The sequence below is a fragment of the Acartia tonsa genome, chromosome 2 (assembly GCF_053477335.1).
Source record: "Acartia tonsa isolate MP-2025a chromosome 2, ASM5347733v1, whole genome shotgun sequence".
Classification (NCBI taxonomy): Eukaryota; Metazoa; Arthropoda; class Copepoda; order Calanoida; family Acartiidae; genus Acartia; species Acartia tonsa.
Genome location: NC_137261.1, coordinates 36,844,125 through 36,864,439, shown reverse-complemented (window position 1 = coordinate 36,864,439; position 20,315 = coordinate 36,844,125). Strand labels below are relative to the sequence as shown.

At 30.5% G+C, this 20,315-nt stretch overlaps 2 protein-coding genes across 3 annotated transcripts; one reads left to right on the top strand and one right to left on the bottom strand.

Annotated features, from left to right (window-relative positions):
* Window positions 1-429: 429 nt before the first annotated feature.
* LOC145311719 (annexin A13-like) lies at window positions 430-19,735 on the bottom strand. Of its 2 annotated transcripts, none has more exons than XM_080150689.1 (19): window positions 19,711-19,735; window positions 19,341-19,432; window positions 18,720-18,755; window positions 17,537-17,687; window positions 16,972-17,030; window positions 16,591-16,656; window positions 16,029-16,085; window positions 15,456-15,539; window positions 15,043-15,138; window positions 14,245-14,313; window positions 13,748-13,803; window positions 5,558-5,618; window positions 4,773-4,834; window positions 4,288-4,346; window positions 3,861-3,922; window positions 2,677-2,775; window positions 2,100-2,172; window positions 1,354-1,466; window positions 430-780 (listed from the first exon to the last, which is right to left on the bottom strand). In XM_080150689.1, exons 2-19 carry the CDS (start codon window positions 19,410-19,412, stop codon window positions 658-660), a joined length of 1,398 nt encoding a protein of 465 aa, XP_080006815.1. In that variant the 5' UTR covers window positions 19,413-19,432; window positions 19,711-19,735; the 3' UTR covers window positions 430-657. The 2 variants fall into 2 exon arrangements, 1 of the variants encoding a protein (XP_080006815.1); XR_013876769.1 differs by lacking the exon at window positions 430-780 and adding an exon at window positions 2,423-2,480 and having other exon boundaries at window positions 1,412-1,466.
* Window positions 7,896-12,843, top strand: Fkbp14 (peptidyl-prolyl cis-trans isomerase Fkb14). Its single transcript, XM_080150690.1, has 4 exons — window positions 7,896-8,240; window positions 10,263-10,402; window positions 10,714-11,005; window positions 12,430-12,843. Exons 1-4 carry the CDS (start codon window positions 8,181-8,183, stop codon window positions 12,592-12,594), a joined length of 657 nt encoding a protein of 218 aa, XP_080006816.1. The 5' UTR covers window positions 7,896-8,180; the 3' UTR covers window positions 12,595-12,843.
* Window positions 19,736-20,315: the final 580 nt, after the last annotated feature.

Sequence of the window (20,315 nt, the reverse complement as noted above, 5' to 3'; positions counted from 1 at the left end):
TGGGGGATCATTATTGCCCAAAACTGACTATTGTATATGTATTATAATGCTTTTATGTTATGATTATTTATTCCTATCCATGTAGTTATTGTTTGTTGTATATAGCTTTAGTATCCTTTAAACCTTCAATAAAGTGACAACTGAAATAGATGTTGATTATTATCTAGTGAATGCTAGAGAAGCGTAGCTTCTCTATAGTAAGGTGTCCACGTCTGTCACACTGCCGTAATCTAATTGAACTCCGGTGTCTGCCATTTATCCTCGGCGGATACCACATAGCCATTAGAACAAAAGCAGTATTTTATTATGTATTGTGTATGTAATTTTTAGTTAATTATGTATGGTATTTTCCTAAAGATATCATTTAAAACACACTGTGATAGTGAAAAATTCAAGGAAACACAAAAAAAATATGAGGAATATTTATTGAATTTCAATGTATTTTAATTTCCAAAAATAAGATTTACAAAATCTATTGCATTTTAAAGATAAACTAGGAAAAGTAATTAAAATAAAAACAATAAATTTTCTTTTTTTATGTTTATTCTTCTAATATATTTTTATCTTCTAGAAATGACTTATTTAACAAAGAAAGATACAGAAAATATAAAACTTAATTTACTTATTTGATAAACCACCCCTTTTCTGAACAAAAATTTAAGGCTTAAGTATGGCTAAAAGTAAATCTTTATATTTTCCGCTGGTTTCTTCTTTAATCATTTTCTCCAATCTTTTATCAAACATCTTCTTGTACACGTTGTCAATACTTTGCAGATCACACTAAAACAAGGATGATCAAATACAAATTGTAGCGGGCAACTTCATTAGTTATTAATAGCTTTGGGTGAAAAAAGAACATTAAACTCTTATATCAATTTTAAAAGGGTAAAACTAAGAAATTGTATTAGATTAAATAAACTGTAAATAAAAAAAATCACAGAATCTTTTCAGCTTTAAAATAATGAGTTGTGTAAATGTAATGCGAATTATTAACAGAATATTGGGTTTTAGATAGGTAAAACTAATAGATTTATAAGTAATAAAAAAAGTTACAGAAAAAAGTTCAAATAAGTAAACTTTCAATTAGGACAAAATAGAGTATAACTATAGAGATAAAAAAAAACTTCTTACAAAAATACAACAGTTAAACGAGAAAAGAAAGTTACATTTATACCTAGAGACAAATATTTACAGACATAGTTAACTAAACAAATCTTATTAAATGCACATTGTGTGTTAAAATTAGCATAAATAAACATTTAAAAATTTTTTTTAATTATGTGTTATATTTATTTTTTTCCATATACCTTTTTGCATTTATAAATGTTTCCAACAACATGTTTCCAAACTTACCTCACTTCTCTGTACAAATATCTGTTGAAGTTTAGCATCCTTGGTGCCGAGTCCCTCAACAGCTGCGTATATCTCCTCAGCATAGAACGCTGAAGGTTCGTCGAGAACAAAAACTAAAATAAATTTTACATTAAATAATCACGAAACCTTTTACCTCATCCATAGTTTTTTGACCACGGCTTTTCTACATTTCGGGACGGTCATCCAGTCCGTGATTGCATATCAGATAGCTATAATTGTTATGTAAATGTTCGGATTTTTGCATTAATTTCAAACTTTCTTGATGATTCATGTGACAATTTTAGTTACAATGATAGAATAGCCACACTATAATCATAACCAGAAAGTCCATTTTAAAAATGCTGATTTTTCTTAGCTTATTTGATAATTATTTTTGAATTTGAGAAATTTACCCTATTTGACTTTATGAATATAGATTTCTAACACAATTAGACACAATGTTATAAAATTTCTTGAAAAATTAAAAAGTAAAATACTTCGGAGAGAAAGGGGATAATAGGCTGTTTATTACACTAGTCCCTAAAGTTTTTACAATAACGTTTTCTTATTCGTTGACCTATCAAATTTGGGGACTTTTGCTGAATTTTGATTGGATGGTTAAGTGTTCAAACGTTTTAACCACTAATTTAAATCTAAAGAAGAGGTATTTTTGTCAGTCATCATTGGAGATGTACACCATTTTATCGGCCAATGTCTTATCCCTTTAGATCCCTGAAAATACTTACATAAGGATGTAAATGCTTCTGAAATTTTAGTTCCAAGCATTTTCTTCACATAAACAGACAGATCTGAACCGTTCTTTAAATAAAATATTGTTTTTATATTTCCAAATATTGTTATGATTTAAAATAAAATAAAACTTAACATAAAAGATTGTCTATTTATTATTCAAAAGTAAGTTATAAATTCTAAATGAGGAAGTAAATAATAAAGTAATTCCTAAGTAAGATGGCCATTTTGTAAGCAAAACTTTAAATTCAGGTAAAACCACACAAAAATACTTTATTTACATTGATACAAATCCTTATAATAGATTAAGTAACAGAACCTGTGTGTGTCTGTATGTCTAACGGCTGAACTTGTATGGTTTTCCTTTCTCATACGTACTGAGAAGTTTTATAGTCATTTTGGGGGAGGGTATCACAACCCTCACGAGAGAAATCACCACTTGCATAAAAATTAAATAATCAACTGAAATATAAAATGGAGAGGAAGATCAAGGCCATATGGGCGAAAAACAGATCAATTTCTATGTACGTTTACATTAAAATGAATACATTTATAATGATCAATGAATTATACCTGGTTTTCAAAGGCATCAAATATATCTGGTAGCAAATACCAACTTCTGTTGCTCAGAATATCATTTAGGCGGAGTTTAAAGTTGGCTTTGTCGTCTTCCTAAATTTGTTTCACAAATAAAAGTGAAAAAATTAGACTTGATCCAAAGCTGGGTTTTCAAAACTAATTGAAGAATCGGCTAAATATTTTTATATTTTATTGGAAGATTTTTATAAAAATAATTATTGTTAGAGCGGTTACCCTATGACCAATTAATGGATTTTTAATAAGAACGAATAACATTACTTTCGACACAGGCATGTCAACACAAAATTTAGAAATGCAACAATAATTTTAAACAAAGTTAATCATTTCCAATATACAAACTTTTGTCATAACATGAATTAACAACAAGCATACCAGAAAAAATTATAAAAAGCTACTGTAAATAATATAATAAGACAGGGTAAATAGTTACATATCTATAATACAAAGTAGAATTATGTGTGTCCGTTCGTCTGAAGCTTAAGATCTCGGTAACCACTGAACCGATTGAATTCTATTCTTCAGGGTATATACCTATTGGTCCTGTGGTGGTTCTAAGTTATTTTCTTGAGGGGTGGGACACCCCCAACCCTTTCCAAAAATGAAAATTCCCCCCCCCCCCATCAAAAAAAAATGTTTCTTATTTTTTTCTAATTTTAATGTTTTTTATGTTTTATATACTTTTATATATTTTTATAAATTTTGTACCTACTTTTTTTTATATATTTTTAAACTTTTTCTTTTTTTAAAATTTTTTTCATCTTTTAAACTTTGTTTTATCAAATTTAAAAAGATTGTGATACCTTTCTTCTCCTGTAGGGGAACAAGGCTAACTAATGGCAAAGAAATTTTTAAAACATTACAAAAGAGAAAAAATTGGAAGGTTTTAAAAAATATAAATAGATATAAAAAATTATGAAGAGTTATAAAATACAGAAAATATCTAAAAAAAATGTAAACAAAATTTTTAAAATTCCCCCCTGAACCTTTCGGAAAAAAAGGCCCCTATAGGCTAGGGGCGAATACGCTAGTACTTTATAAATTAAGTTAAATTGATATTTGGCTTTAAAAATCTCTTAGTACCCACCACGGTGAGTTTAAAAATATCTTAAAATAGTTAAATACCTCTCATACTCTCATACAGTGTTCCTATTTATTACCTCTATAGATTGTTCTAACCAGTCTACATTTTTCCTTACTTCTGCCCAATGACTCTTTGCATCTAAAAATTATCACATATATGCTTAAAAATCACGAAACTTCTTCTGATAAATAAAATATTTTTGAAATTATAAAATGAACCATGTTCTTATTAAGTTTTATTCTTTTAATCTTATAATGTTAAATGAATCTGAAAAAAAAAATCTATTTATGAAGGCGTTTTCCACCAAAGTGCTTTGTTGAGCTTAAGAAAAACCCTTTTTTTCAAATAAATTTTAAAAGAGTTAGGGATAGGCAGCGCATGGGCAAAAATCAACCCCTCTCACTTATTTATAATTTATTTCAAACATAAGGTGGAATGGGGGAAATTAGTGCTCATCAGGCACCTTGAAGGAAAGCCCCCAATTTAAAGTTTTGCTTAATTACCTAAATCTTTTTCATCCCTGTTCTCAGCACACAAAACTCGAATCACGGGCAAATGTCGTCTGTAAATTAGAAAAATTATTCTTAAAATCAAAATCCAAAGAAATTGTAGATAAAATTAGGACGATTTTATTTTAATTATACATTTGAAAATTACAATAATTGTTTTTGAAATTAATTTTCATATAATATTAAGGCAGAATATATGCAAAGATGCAAAGCCAGAAAAGGCTAGAATGGAATTTTTTCAAGAATAGAAATAAATTTTTTTATGTCAGAAACCCAATAGACCGATAATAAACGCGAATAGTCCAAATGCAAGGGCCAATAACCACTAGATTACGCCTTCTAGTAGATTAAGTAGATTAACTTATATTTGGTTTTAATAAAATCTTTGTTTATAATTTAGTAAATAAATTTATAAAAATCGAGAAAAAATCATACATACAAAATCGGACCATGAATAAACTGATCAATTTTAAACTTACCTTCCAGCAGCTTTTTCTAAATCTAACTCCAAGTCTGAGCTGAACTTTGCTTTGTAGATTCTCTAAAATAAAAAGAAGTAATTAAGTATAACTTATAAGATAATAAAAGATAAAAATAATGTACAGCTTCTACAATAATGAAAACTAAATTACTCTTTCTATAGATGAAAGTATTGGTGAAATAGTTTGGACTCTGCTATAGATGAAAATATTGGTGAAATAGTTTGAACTCTGCAATAGATGAAAATATTGGTGAAATAGTTTGGACTCTGCTATATATGAAAATATTGGTGAAATAGTTTGAACTCTGCAATAGATGAAAATATTGGTGAAATAGTTTGGACTCTGCTATATATGAAAATATTGGTATAATAGTTTGGTCTCTGCTATAGATGAAAATATTGGTGAAATAGTTTGGACTCTGCTATATATGAAAATATTGGTGAAATAGTTTGGACTCTGCTATAGATGAAAATATTGGTGAAATAGTTTGGACTCTGCTATAGATGAAAATATTGGTGAAATAGTTTGGACTCTGCTATAGATGAAAATATTGGTGAAATAGTTTCAACTCTGCTATAGATGAAAGTATTGGTAAAATAGTTTGGACTCTGCTATAGATGAAAATATTGGTGAAATAGGTTGGTCTCTGCTATTGATGAAAGTTTTGGTGAAAAAGTTTTAACTTTGCTATAGATGAAAATATTGGTGAAAAAGTTTGGACTCTACTAATTTGTACCAACTAATTATGATAAAAGGTCCTAAATTTTTTAACAAAATAATACCTTGATGTCTTTTAACTGATTTCTGGAGCACCAGGCTAATGTTCCCACAATGTCTTCTATCCTGAAATTACAATTAAATTATTGGTGCTTTCCCTCAAAGAACCTATCGAACTCTAAAATCTTTCCCTTGTTTTTAATTTATTTATTTAAAAGAGAAGAGGGGCGGGGTTTGGTGCTCGACAAGGCACTATGAGGAAAATTATCTATAAACGCTGGACATTTAAAAAAAAATCTTTTTATCTTTTAAAAGGCGATTGAGTCATAGCATATCGGCCTACAGTTAATTGTCAGATAGGGAATAGGTTCGAATCTCGGCATAACATTGCGATATGAATAAAGATGGTAATATTGGTTCAAAATATTGTTATGTCATGTGCGCGACATAAATGTTTATAGTAGGGGATTGCCTTGGCCTTAAAAATAAAAGTAATTGCAGTTTCCTCATAGAGTATACTATTTATGTCAGTGTGTAGGGATGACAGTAACTTATCATATTAATGTATAATTTAAAGTTTAAATTCAGCTATTTGTTGGCCTGGATATCTTTGTCCTAAGTTTTCAAAAAGGTGCTCTCATTCGATGGGTTAAAAACTTTGGGGACATTTATAAGATCTTTATTGTCTGGTATAAACTTTTTCTCCAATATTTTGATCTATAGAAACAATTGGTAATTTTGTTTCTCGTATTCATTCGAATCCGGTGGATAGGAACCGGTTCTCATCCATACGAAAAAACTATGTCTAGCATTGTATTATATCCAGTTTTCTACGAATATAGAATATACAATCATAAGATTAAAACAAGTTTTTTTAGCCGGTGCCTCCGGCACCTCGGGGCTAAAAAACTAGTTTTAATCTTATAATTGTACATTCTATATCCGCGGAAAGCCGTTTATAATACGATACGAGAAATAACTCTTATCGTACAGTACTTATGAAATATAATTTCACATGGAAATTGCAAAGAGATTGTTGTAAATTGTAATGGCAAAGAGTATATTTCACATCTTATTTCTAATTTTTATAGTTTTTGAGAAACTGATCAGTAGGACAAACATTACGTTTTATTTATTTTGAGAAAACTTCATTTGTAAAATTCTTTATTCTTTTTTTTTGTTTTTTTTTTTAAATCAGCTGTTTAAAGGCACAAAAAAACAGCTGATTGTGAAAAACAACATACGGGAAGCAAATGAAAGGAAATTGCAATTTATATTCGTATATGTTGTTGAATTTCTCCAGTCCACTTGTTAATACAGAAAGTGACAAACATTCTGGAATATTATCTATCAATAAAGATAGTAGAACTATTATAAAAAAAAGTTAATAAAAGTTTAATTGTTTTTACAGTGACTAGGAATTTCTAAAAAATTTGAAATTTTTGTTATCAGTTTGAATTTAAATAGTTTTACATGTTTTGAAAAATCATCTCCGGACTAACTTTAATATTTACATTTGTGTGTTAGTCAATGTTTTTTTGTTCTTAAATACCAGTTTGTCTTGATAGCTTATTTGTTGTTTTATCTAAATCTTATTCATAATCTGTAAGTTGTGATTCATCAATTGTTTATTTTTCCAAATATTTATCCTGTTGCTGCAGCAATCAGTGATAATATAAAACTACCACGTCATCCTAGACCCGTTAGCCCTCTTTCCCTCCTACTTAATGCTCCTCTTTTCTTCATGCTATATCTCTTCCCTGTTGGACAGGAAAGTTTAAGATCATGTTGATAGGGAAAGGGACTGGCATATTGTAAAAAGTGTAAATTAAACAAAATATTCTGAAATTTTATGATTTTCTTTTATAATTATATTTTTCTTTTGTAGCACTTTCCTTTTTCTGATGTCAAGTCTGTACACTGAGATACACTTAGTTCTAACAAGTATGACAATATGTATATACATAAAAGAGATAAAAAAAAATATGACCCAATCAAACTTGTGACTACATGAAGCTGTCTTTTGTGATTTTCAATTGAGGTGTATCACAATTCTTCAAAAAATTGTTAAACATTATTCTCAATGAAATTTTATAAGCACATATGAAATGATTCTTTAGCCATATAAGATGATTCAACACTTAGTTTTACGAGATCTCTACGTTTATACAGTCTCCCTTAACAATTAAAAATAAGAGTTAGAATATTTTTTATCTACCAAAATGTTTATTGTGACAAACCAACATTACAAATAGTTTTGAACTTTTAAAAAAAGCGAGAGAGAGACCAAATTTTTCCTGACATAGTGACGTACGTACAAATTCAGAGCCTTATTGTAGAATAGCTAGCTACGCCTTTAAAAAGGAGAAAAGTGTATTTTACTGCCTGCCTAGGCGTGTGTGTGTGTGTGTTATTGTAAGTCGACGTGTTCCAATCCGTGTCCTGCCTATGTAATATGTGTGCGTGTGTGCGTGTGTGCCGGTAGAGGGGGTTCTGCCTCACTCCTACTCAAACCCCATCCTCCCCCTTTTACATATTTTCCACGTATACCTTGATTTTCTTTTAAAGTTCCACATCGATTTCACCTTTCTAAGTGCGTACACATACATACACAGTAAAATAGTGTGTCAGATTCAGTAGTTCATAAGACTACAGTTTTAATAAATTATAGACAAAAACATATTAAAAATGAAGGCTTTTGCAGTTCTATCAGTGCTCGCTGTTTCCGTCAGCTGTGGAGAGATTGTGGTAAGTTTTTATTTATTTATTTATAATAAATTTTGATTATTTAAGTTTGTCCGTGACATTTAGAAATAGAGCTACGTGGCCCTAAGCAGTAATGTGAAAGTTGAAGATTTTCATTTAGTCCCCCCCTCCCCCTCTCTGAATAACTTATTTTAAAATTTATGTTATTCTGCTTTATTATACATGTTACTACAGTATAAAGAAGTGTGTTTTTTGTCTGAAGCTAAACAATAAACATCTCTTAAATTACTCTGTACGAATGAGTTGTACGTTTCAGGGAAGTTTTAGGCTGGTTTAAGGCTATTTTTAACCCCAAAAGCCCGGCCCTGGAGGCTAGTGGCAATGCTCCTAACTTTGATTTAAACTAGACTATCTCATATGTTTATCGGTATAAAATATTTCTAAAATTGACGGACAAATATGAAACTTTCCGCAATAATTTTGGACGATTTCAGTCGTGTTTTTTCTTATAATCGTGTATTAATAATGATTTAACTTGTTCTAAAGCAAATTGGTACACTTAAATTTACTATTTTGTCAATATTATTAAAAAAACACATTTTTTTGCTAGTAATATTGCTTTATGACACGTCATGGACTTTTTACTACTTAACTTTCTAAGAAATCAAAAGTTTTACAAAACAGTTTTAAGTTTTTTTAATAATAATTTAATGCAAAGAAAAATTGCATAGATTAACTTTCTAAAATTGTAGAAAGCTAGTCAATTTTGTGTAAAAACCATATTTTCTTCTCCACCCTCCTAGAAACCACTTGTTACTGCTATTAGAGCTAAAAAGACCAGATTGCGCACCACCTGATTCCCTTATTTTCTAAACTAGAAATATTTATAGGAATATTTTTTATGATAGGCCCCCTGCTGTAGTTTAGGGGAGGTTTTTGCTGCATTAATCAAGAAACTAAATTATGTTTTACTTTTAAATAGTTTCCTTAATTTTTGAAAAACTGCTAAAAAGTTTATGAATCAAAAAATATATTATATTTTGAGTATTTCAAAAATTCAATGAAAAGAAATAAAATCCATTTCTCTTTATTTTTGTTGGATGGTTGTTCAGGATATTTTTTGCAAGTCACCGTGTCATACTCACCCCCCCCCCTCACATCCTCCCTACTTTCTTTCTCACATGCAATAAAGTTAAAAACCTGTAGAAAGACCAGTGAAAGCTTGAATTAAGCGAAGCTTTTCTACATTTAGGATCGTCGAATCTTTTTTCCCTTTTTCCTTTATTGACATGATTGTTTATCGAGCAGTAAGGTAAAATTTAGAAAGCGTTAAAGCTCGATAGTGATTTCAATTTTGTATCATGTTATTCTTTACATAAAATAATTATTCTATCAATGTGACTTTTAGGACGGTAATTCCTAGAACTATCAGGACATCGTATTAATATTAGCGTCTGTAAAAGTCTTACAATTAAAAAAAGTTAAATTTGGCACCATGTATTAAAGCAATTTTAAAACCGTATTTTTTTCTGACTTAATTAATTTTTGTTTCTTTATATTTGTTTGTTAGGCCGTTTGATTTGTTGGGCATCTCTTATGTGGATGTTTTTATTCTTGGTTGGTTATGGTTTCTATCATTGCTAATAAATCCAAATGCACATATGCTATGGTTGATTAGAAAGTAGCTTTTTAGAATTAACTGTTTAAATTGCATCAGAAATTTACAGATTTTAAATGCAAAGAAAGATGTTTTTAGTTGCCATTGAAACATATTTTTTTTTTCTTACTTAAATGTTCTCGTTTAAACTTAAATATTCCTGATTATTTTACAGTAAATATTCATCGCATTGCATTTTATATAGTTGTTTGCTGATAGAAAATTAAAAGAACCCTGTTTAATTTTTATTTTTTACTTAGAACTGGTTTTGTACAAATTAATTTGATTAGATTCTAATCCTTACTTAGAAAAGAAATTACAGCTTTAATGAATAATTATCTAAATATTTAGAGACAAATAGTTTTATCATCCCTGTATTTTTACATAACAAATTTCAAATATTTTAGACAACTCCCAGTGGGTTGAAAGTTGAGTACCTGAGCAAGCCCGACAACTGTGATAGACAAGCCAAGAATGGAGACATGTTGGAGATGCACTACACTGGCACACTGGAGGATGGAAAGAAATTTGACTCATCTAGAGACAGGCATGTTGTAGTTCTGTGAAATATGATACAGGACAATTAAGCATCTTATTATTTATTAGTTTTATTGCTTTTGAATTCTTTTGATTTATAGATAATTAAATCAACAAATGGTTTGAAATGAATTAACCTAGATAACAAAGAAAACAATCAATGTAAACATTGTTGTATGCAAGACTGAGAATGATTTTAAATATTTTTTTCTCCAATTGCTTTTAACAATTAATATTAACTAATTCTAATTTAAAAGAATCTCTTTTTTACAATTTTGTATTTTTTTATTATTTTCAAACTACAACGAATTTGTGCAACAGAGCCGAGCCCTTCAAGTTCCAGATCGGTGTTGGTCAGGTGATCAAGGGCTGGGAGGAGGGAGTGCAGGGCATGTGTGTCGGAGAGACCAGGAAGCTGATGGTGCCCCCAGAGCTCGGCTACGGAGAGCAGGGAGCCGGTGACATCATCCCCGGTGGAGCAACTCTTGTGTTCGATGTCGAGCTTATTAATATTGAGGAGGGTCCCACTCCTGTCAATGTGTTCAAGCAGATTGATGCTGATGGAGACAAGGCTCTTACCAGAGATGAGATCTCAAGTTACTTGAAACAACAGGTAAAATAAACTTGTGTTTCGCCGCGTGAAAAGGAGATGACCATGCTTGAAAATATAAAGCAATTACAATTCTACCCCCAATATCTAAAACATTAAAGTAGGGTAGGGGGAGTTCCTATCCTATTCCAGATTAACATTTACTTATTTTAACGTTATATGTGTAAGAATATTTTAGTTAGGATTTCTTTTGTTTAGTCTTTATTGTTGCAACAAAAAAATTCTAATAATTACATAATAACATATGGCAAAAAGTGTTAAAATTGTACACGTTTTAAGCCATACTTAGTTTAAAACTATATTAAGTTTACAACTTTAATCAAACCCTCTTTCTTTAATATCCACCCATGCAACACATCTCACTTTGCAAAGTACGAAAAATTCTATTATCAAATTAAAAGTAGGTAAGTTAAGATCTGGGTACCTGCTGAAATGCGTTTTACATATTAGGCTGTTTTATTTTCAAATTAAGAGTTTTTCCTCCTCTTTTTTATTTAAATACAAAGTTCATAGATGCTAGGAGTGCAGCCGCTAGTTTACAATACAAAGTGTTAGAAAATACAAATCTTTAAAATTTTGAAAATAGTCTACTCCTACATATTTTAATTGCAAACATATAGAAACAAATATATAAAACAGAAATGCACTAGATATTAGTGGGTGGAAAACAAATACAGTTTAGCATATTTTACTTTGCATTTTTTTATACAAGTAGAAGAATTTCTATCTTTGTTTTACAGTGAAGCTTATCATAGGTACAAGGATCTTTTAATTTTTGTCTTATTTATAAAAAGAAAATGCTCGTAGAAAATAATAGCCTTTTCAAACTTAATTTTTCTTTTTAAAACTAAAATGTAGGTAGGTGGTAGATTTAACCCCTCCCCTCCAACCCCCTGCATTTAAAGATGCCTCTAGAGGCCTTCCTATGACATATCATTGAGTTTAAAGTAAAGTACTATTTAATATTTACTTTCATGATTTACTTTTTTCCTCGAGTTAGTTTGTGTACACATTTTTGCATATGATTTTTTTGCAAAAACTACTTTTTATTTTGTTCAATTGTTCGAAACTATTTGCTTTGACAAGGATTAAAGAATAGTTATTTCTCGCATCGTATTATGAACCGCTTTCCGCGGATTTAGAATGTACAATTTTAAGATTAAAACTAGTTTTTTAGCCCCAAGGTGTCACAGGCACCGGCTAAAAAAACTGGTTTTAATCTTATGATTGTACATTTTGATATTCGTAGAAAGGTGGATATAATACGATGCTAGACATAGTTTTTTCGTATGGATGAGAACCGGTTCCTATCCACCGGATTCGAATGAATACGAGAAAAGTTATTTTACCTCCAATTAATATAAAATAAACATCTTTTACCCCTAATTAATTTTAAATCTTTCCTTGACACAATTTAACAATTTTAGGTGGAGACTATGCAAGCTGCCGGCGGTGAGCAGGGCGAGGAGGCTAAGAAGATGTTGGAGGACCAGGACAAGCTCGTCGAGGAGATCTTCGCCCACGAGGACAAGGACAAGGACGGCGTCATTAGCCACGAGGAGTTCAGCGGGCCAAAGCACGACGAATTGTAAATTTTGTTACAACACACAATTTTTTTTGTTAAAGACACTTTTTATAAAATGTGAGTGAAAGAATGAAAGTGGAGTGAGTTTTGTTACACATTTATGTTTGAAGATTATTTTCTACTAAATTTTTAATGGAAAAAAGGAAGACAAATATTTTGCATTTATGGCTCAAGTGTATTTATTATTTATGTAAGATCTGATCTGTGATGATTACTTATAGCATAATATTTGTTAATAAAAATGATACTCTTTAAATATATGTTGTCACAACTGTTAAATTTAAAATAATAAGTAAATTATTTTATTAATAGCACAGCAACACTATAACTAAGGTATAGAATCCAGTTCTCAATCAAATTCTTTAGTCTTAGTGCATTCTACATTTTTTCTTTTTTGTCATTTTTTTGTTGTAGTAATATAATTGTGTTAGCTTATTTTGTTCTGCAATAAGTGTATACTTTAAGCATGTTTATGTTAGCCAGGGATCTAAAGGGAAACGACACTGAACGATAAAGTGATTTACACTCCAATTAAAAGGAACACAATTACCCTCGTACCCATATAGAGTAAAAGTTTGGACACTGTTTGCCTGTTTGAACAACCATAACAATATTTTGGATAATGAATGAGAGAACGTGTTTATAAAAACTTTGGGACCAGTACGATCTAAAGTACAATGTCCCCTCCCCCTTTATGTTAGATATGTTTTGGGAGCTTCTCAATTTCAAGCTCTCTACATTAATTTCCAAAAACCCTCCGATTAATTGTGGACAATTTCTGGGAATAGATAAAAGGTTAGATTCACACAATTAGCGCAACAAGATAATGCCTATTGAATTAGAATGGCCTTTTAATCTTGACTTGATTAAAATACTTTCAGCTACGCCCCTATAAATCTATATGGGCGCGTTAAAGAAATTAAACCCGCTTTTTAAATAAAAATCTTAAATGAGTTTTAAAACTGAGGGTGAAGTTTTTTTAATGGTCTATAAATCTTGGGAGGCTGAAGCTAACATCCGCCTAAAAAAATTAAAAACCCTTTCAGGACCTATAATTATTCTTTTTTTTAAGAAGAGCCATATTGAAGCTGCTGTGAGATCTTTAGGTAAACATATCTAGACATCCTGTTACTTTTGTATGATGTTTGAAAGTTGAGTACCTGAAATTATTTTGAATGATTGATCTAATGTACGCCGCATCTCTTTCTGCTGGATCCTAAAATATAAGTTTACTCTTCAAAGGTTGAAAGAATAAATTCGCATGGTTCATGTACAAATAGATATCGCTATTTATAAATTATTATTTAAAATTAGATTAAGAGGTTCATATAAATAATTAATCTGAGTTTGTAAACAAAAAACATGTCTGACGACATTTAAAGTCAACAATACGTGTTTGATAAATATTCAGACAACTTTGTTTCACACTTAATTCTTTTCCATTAAATTTGAGTAGTAGGACCTTAAATTCTTAATTAACTCTTTCATTTATCTATATTTAACATATCATTTTAGAAAAATTTTTAAAAAATTATAGAAAAACTTTTACGAAATAAAATTTGTTGATCTGGCTATATACCCATAGCCTATTTGGCGATACTCATATTTATTCCAAATTTTTACTCCAATGTTTGTCTGTCCTGTTATATTTCTTTACCTGTATTAAACTGAGGACAAGATGTTTGAAGTTGGCGGAAAAATTGGCACTGATGTCAGATTCTAACAACTTAAAAAATACGTTTAGAGTAACAAGTTTTTTTTGTCTTTAGTTTAAGATCTCGATAACTGCGGAGCTGATTGATTTCTCCATTTCAACTTTACATAGGTACCGGTATAGATTAGGCTATTGAATTTATAGATTCAAGTTTAAGGATGGTTTTAAGCTATTTTGATGTCTTTCATTACCTTTTCTGATAAAAAGTCCCTAAGTGCTGAGGGCACAACCGCTTGTAGGTACATTGTTAGATTAATTGTACAGATTATCGAATAATTAATAAATGGATATAAATGTGGAGAGATTGATTTCTTTACCAAATTATGGTTTTAAAATTATTGATGCAAATCAGGGAGGGAGGGGACATTGGGCTGTTTATACTATTTCCCAAAATTTTACAGTAACGTTTTCTTATTTGTTGGCTTAACAACTTTAAGGACTTGGGGACTAATGAATTTTTATTGGTTGGTTTATTAAGTTCAGCGTCCAAACATTTCTACCAGTAATTGTAATCTACAGTAGGGGTAACTTTGTGTATCATCATTGTGAATGTACATCAAATTTCTACCATTGTCTTATCCCTTAAGAGTTCTGGATGCAAATGCATTTAACAAATTGATATCAAGTTGTGCTTAGGCATGTTTTTGTGTATGTTTGTCATATAAGATCTCACGAATTCACTACTATGTATACAGTAGGGTTCATTTGATAGATTGATAATAAATTAATTAATATCCCTACCGTTCTATAATTAGATTTATATTGTGCTGCTATTAATTGTCGCTGGTCAGAACTATTCATCACCAACAAATCTATTATCTCGTCCTTGTTTTCATCCTTAATAGAAAATGGGTTAAAAACAAGATTGGCAATTTTAATAATCATGCTTTACAATATAGCTTTGGACGCATTAGACCTATATACTATTATTTGTCGAAATCACATTTATTTCGTAGACTTCTAAATCATCTGGATGGTCGGACATAGTAAATTTCAGAATTGATGATCGTGAAGTAGGGGAATCATCACAAGAAATGCAGACATTTATCTTAAACATCAGCCGAGAAAATCATGTAGAAAAATAGATAACTATAAAGACAGGACAACATGCATGACTGACTTAAAGAGTAGCTTCTCTTGAAATACTAAATTACCAATATTGCCTCACGTAGCTTTTGTGTTAAAATTTCAACATCAAAGTCTAAATCATTCTTCTTTATACTTGGCTTGAAATTGTCCTAAATATTAAAAAGTGTACAAATACATACTTCAGCAGAATACTTACAAAAATGTCAGCCTTATGTCCAAAGACATCCAAGCTTTTTTGGAAGGTTGGGGTACAAAATATGTATAAGGAATTGAAATCAAATAAATTTCTTTTAAAATTTTGAAGTTGGTTTAACCACTCTTTACCCCCCCCCCCTCCCCCCTATCCATTGCGCTTCCTTGCGTCTGTCTATTGAAACAGCCGAACAAATCACATTTTCCTTATAGAATTTCAATATCTTTTAGAGGATGATCTACAGAAGGACTGACCAAGTGAGTAGTGTATATTGGATGCGTGTTTTCTATTGTTAAGGAGAATCTGCTAAAAAAAATTCAACATATTATCTGAAATAGAAGCAATTAAATCACAATTCATGCATAGGTCTACGAACTTGCTGACAGACAGACAAAGTAAATTACACGAATAGCTTCGCTACTTAAAAGTAATTAACATTACTTACTAAAACTCTTTGTTTATGCTTAACAGGATCCTCTTGTGTACTTTTACCAGATATGGACTAAATAAAATAAAATTTGACGTTTTTAAAAAAAGCTTAATGATAAATGCATTGTAAATAGTTCTTTCTAGCTTAGATACTCTATGATCAGAGATAATTGGATGGGACACTGGATCTAATATTTTTTTTTATGTATTGGACTTTGATACTTAGAACTAATGCCACTTTTCTAATTTGGGTTAATTTTAAAGACATTGGGCACCATTGCATAAAATGCACTTGTCAAATTGTTACAAATTTTTAGATAAATATCAGAATTGGTTTCAAGGCATTTAAGCTTTGACTCTAAAAATTAATTTATTGGCTCCATCGGTAATTGAGAAAGATGTGCTAAGACCGTCTAGGGCTGGGACCATAGATTCAAATACCTGTAACCATATTTTCATCGCCAATTTCCCTCCTATTACAGACAGAAGGACAGACAAACACAAGACCATTCAAAAGGGATAACGGACATAAAGACTTATAGAGTAGCTCCGCTACTAGAAATTAATTAGGATTTAACCTCTTGAGTAAGAAGTCGTTTGCTGAAAGGCACTGGACTTGGTTGCAGGTTTTGGGACAACAAATCCTTGGAAAAATAAAACAGTTTCAGGTTTCAGTATAAAAGAAAAAGTAAAATTTATAAAATTAAAAAGTATAGACAAAGAATTAAAAATTGTCATATACCAAGGCGGGAGGTGACTTTGGATTTCAAATATACTGACCCCAAAGTTTTTTATATTCATAGGCTAAAAATTTTGGAGTTTAGGCTGTATAATCTAACTTTTTTGCCCACAATTTTACCCTACAAATTTGGTAATCTTATTTATCATAAGTGGGGAGGTGAATCAATTTATCGTCCATTGTCTTATCCCTTAAGATCCCTGTTATTTATTTGCTTTACCTGTTTATCTTTGTCAACATTATTTTCTTCATCAGAATCTTCAGAATTACTGAATATGTCTAAAAAAGACATTTTTTGAAAGGGAAGCTTTTCTATAATTATGGTCGATTAAAATAAACAGGTTATAATTGTTTTATCAATTTTAAACCTTTCATGATGATTGCTATAACAATTAGGGGCGACTTAGGAAGCGTAGCAAATCGATACCAGAAAGTCCGTACGTCCATTTCAAACATACAAATTTTTTCTATTTTTTGACAGCAAATTACATAATTGATATTTTTCTACTCTAATTTTTTGGAATACTGATTCCTATTACCACAAGGCACAATGTTAATAGGTTTTGAGTCTACCCGGTTATTCCACAAGGATTCGTGATTTTCAAATTTTTTCATATCCTTATTTTTCTTCCTCTTTTTTAATGACCACTGTACAATATCAGTTTACCCGTTTCTCCGTCCATATTTTGATTTTTGCTAATTATGGATGTTGTAACTAAAAAACACTTCTTAGAAGTAATAATATGACCACTTTTGTTCGCATCTTCCTTGTACTTTGGTCTTACCATTGGGCGGAGTAGTTCCAGTCTTAGCAAATGCATCCTCGTCACTAGATAAATCTTCCAGGGGCGATAAAGGTGGTGGGGGCGGAGCGTTTTCCATCTTTCTCCTCAATTTCTCACTCTCTGTGCGCTCTATCCATCCGATTATTTCTCCCTTAAATTATTAAAAATAGTAATATTATACAAAAATTATTAAAAATAGAAATTATAGATGACCAATCTCATAATTTTCCAAACATTAACACTGCACTGTGTAGGAACATTTCAATCCAAATTTTTTCATATAATAAGTAAGTTATATGAATAGTTAAATTTCTTCAGATAAAGATTTCCCTGAAAAAAATACCTTCAAAATGTAATGTTTTTTTTCAGAATATATATTTCATAAAATTCTTTTTATTCATAGATTTGTAAAATTGAATAAGGCATATTCTGACTTAAAATATCTAAAAAAAGTCTTTTATTTAAGTTCAAATATAGAATAGATGTTGAATAACCTTCATAAATTTGAAACAAAAATAAAAATAATAAAAGTGGCGTTAAAGTCAAAACTTTTCACAAATTTAGTTTACAATTAATGCAGAAAAAGAGTAACATGAGATATTTCTTAAAATCTGTTTCCCATATTTCAAATGCACTGGTAGAACAAATTTCAACATTTCCCCTCCTTGTGACTATTGTTTTCGACAATTTGTAGCCGAAAAATAAAATGGTGGATGATGCCGTAAATTCAAGTACACACATATCTGCCCAGCTGTGATAAAGCTGCAGCTAAAACGAACTGCCTGTCTGCTTAAGGAATCTGAGCGGTTTTGCGAAAGAATCAGCCACTGTAAGTCGCAGACACATTCATCCTAAGCCACCCTTGGTCGCAGCCACTAGATTGTGATTCGGCCCCTTTGAGCCGCAGCCAGGCCCAGTCGATGCGCCAATCAGCCACAAAATTTGAATTCAGTTACAGCTCTGCGGCTGTCGAACCATGATTTGCCCAATAATTTATTACCCAAAAAATTTTCGTAGAAAAACATGAAATGAATCAACGTCAACCCTTATAAATCATATTTAGCAGCCTTAGAAAATAACCTGTTTGTACACTCAAACTAAACAGCAGCTATGCTCTTGCATTTGAATGAAAACATGAATTTTACAATGTTATTTTATTGAAAAGAAACTAAATATGTCTTACCTGGAAGTTTTTAATTGGTTTGTACAAGTCTTCGTCCTTTTAATGTACAAATTATAAAATAAATTATTCCACACTCTTTTCATTTTAACAATTAAACTTAATTGGATTAAAGTAAAGGGACTCCCATCACACGTATTTCTTTTATTCCATTATTTAGTAAATCTTTATTGAACTCTGTTCTTTCTTTTGTCCTAAAGAATTATTTATGCCTTGTAGCTGTGTGTCTAACATCTAGATCTCACATTAAGGATCACCTCACATTTATGTGTGTTTCTATATGTGCTCAACAAAAAGCCAAGAAGGATGGTTTTTTACTTCTTTGGACAAAATTGATATTACCATTTAAATATACATGGTACAATATTAAACTATTTTTTTTGATTTTGCTGCACATCTAATAGACATAATTATTTTTCATAATCCGTAAACTGTGCTAATTATAGACATAGTTGTTTCAGTTATACAAAGGAGTATGGTGTATTATTTATTATCTGCCTTTGGCTGTACAGGAGTGAATATGAGCTTTGATTTTTTTATTTCTAGATTATAGTTGCGCTACTTATGGACATAATTATCCTAGTTTATCAAAGGAGCGTGGAGCATCTCTATTTTATAATCTGCCTTTTGTTGTACAGGTGTCCCCCATGAATCAGAGGAAGAAGGACGGGACTCGGAGTTCAATATTATTCCCATTTTTTTGCCTCTTAATGTACCTTTACAAAAAAAATCACATAATTGTTTTGTTAGTTTCTACTGTGTGATGTGGAAGTAATTCAAGATTGGGGGAAGGAGCACACTTACTTTTTTTGTGGGGGGGGGGGGGAGGTAAAACCAACATTTTGAATGTTAAATGTCAAAAATTTAGTTTCAATTTTTTTTATAGTAGGGACAGTCAGTCCCACCTAGTGCATCCTTGCACATAATATTCAATTTATGTCTTTATTTTCCCAATTTTAATTATATATCAGTTCTGACTAACTTAAAATATTACCTTTTATGAGCAATGCATTATTGTCTGAAAATATTCAATATACTGTAAAATGATAAAATATTTATTTAAGTTTTTTTATATGATTATAATTATTTAAAGTATATGCTAGAAACAAAATGCATTTGATTTTTTTATATAATCGTTTTCTATGACTGCTTTGTGTTTGTTATATTGTTGGATTTGCTAGAAAAAAATTTGGCTCCATTTTAAAATTTCCTTAAATAGTTTCCTTAGCCTTATATAGCCGGCATAAAGAAATATGTGGGACTTAAGAAACCATCCTAACTTCTAGGCTAGTCAAAGATTTGAAGGGTTTGTCCAATTTTGTTTAATGCAAAAGGATGTGCTGAAAATGGATTGCCTATTTATTCCCTAATTTCCAAAGTTGTACAGCAGATAACTCAATTATTGCCAGCTACTCCGGTCAAAGGGAAAAGCGATATAATGTATAAACGATTTATACATTATATATTCAAATATTTTTCAAATTTAGATTTTTTTTTGGAAGTTTGAAGCTTTTTTAGCTGGTAGTAAATATTGAGATAGGACGCGGAAGCTAGGTACACTTTCGGAAACTAAAATTCAGTACATCTGCAAAAGGGCTC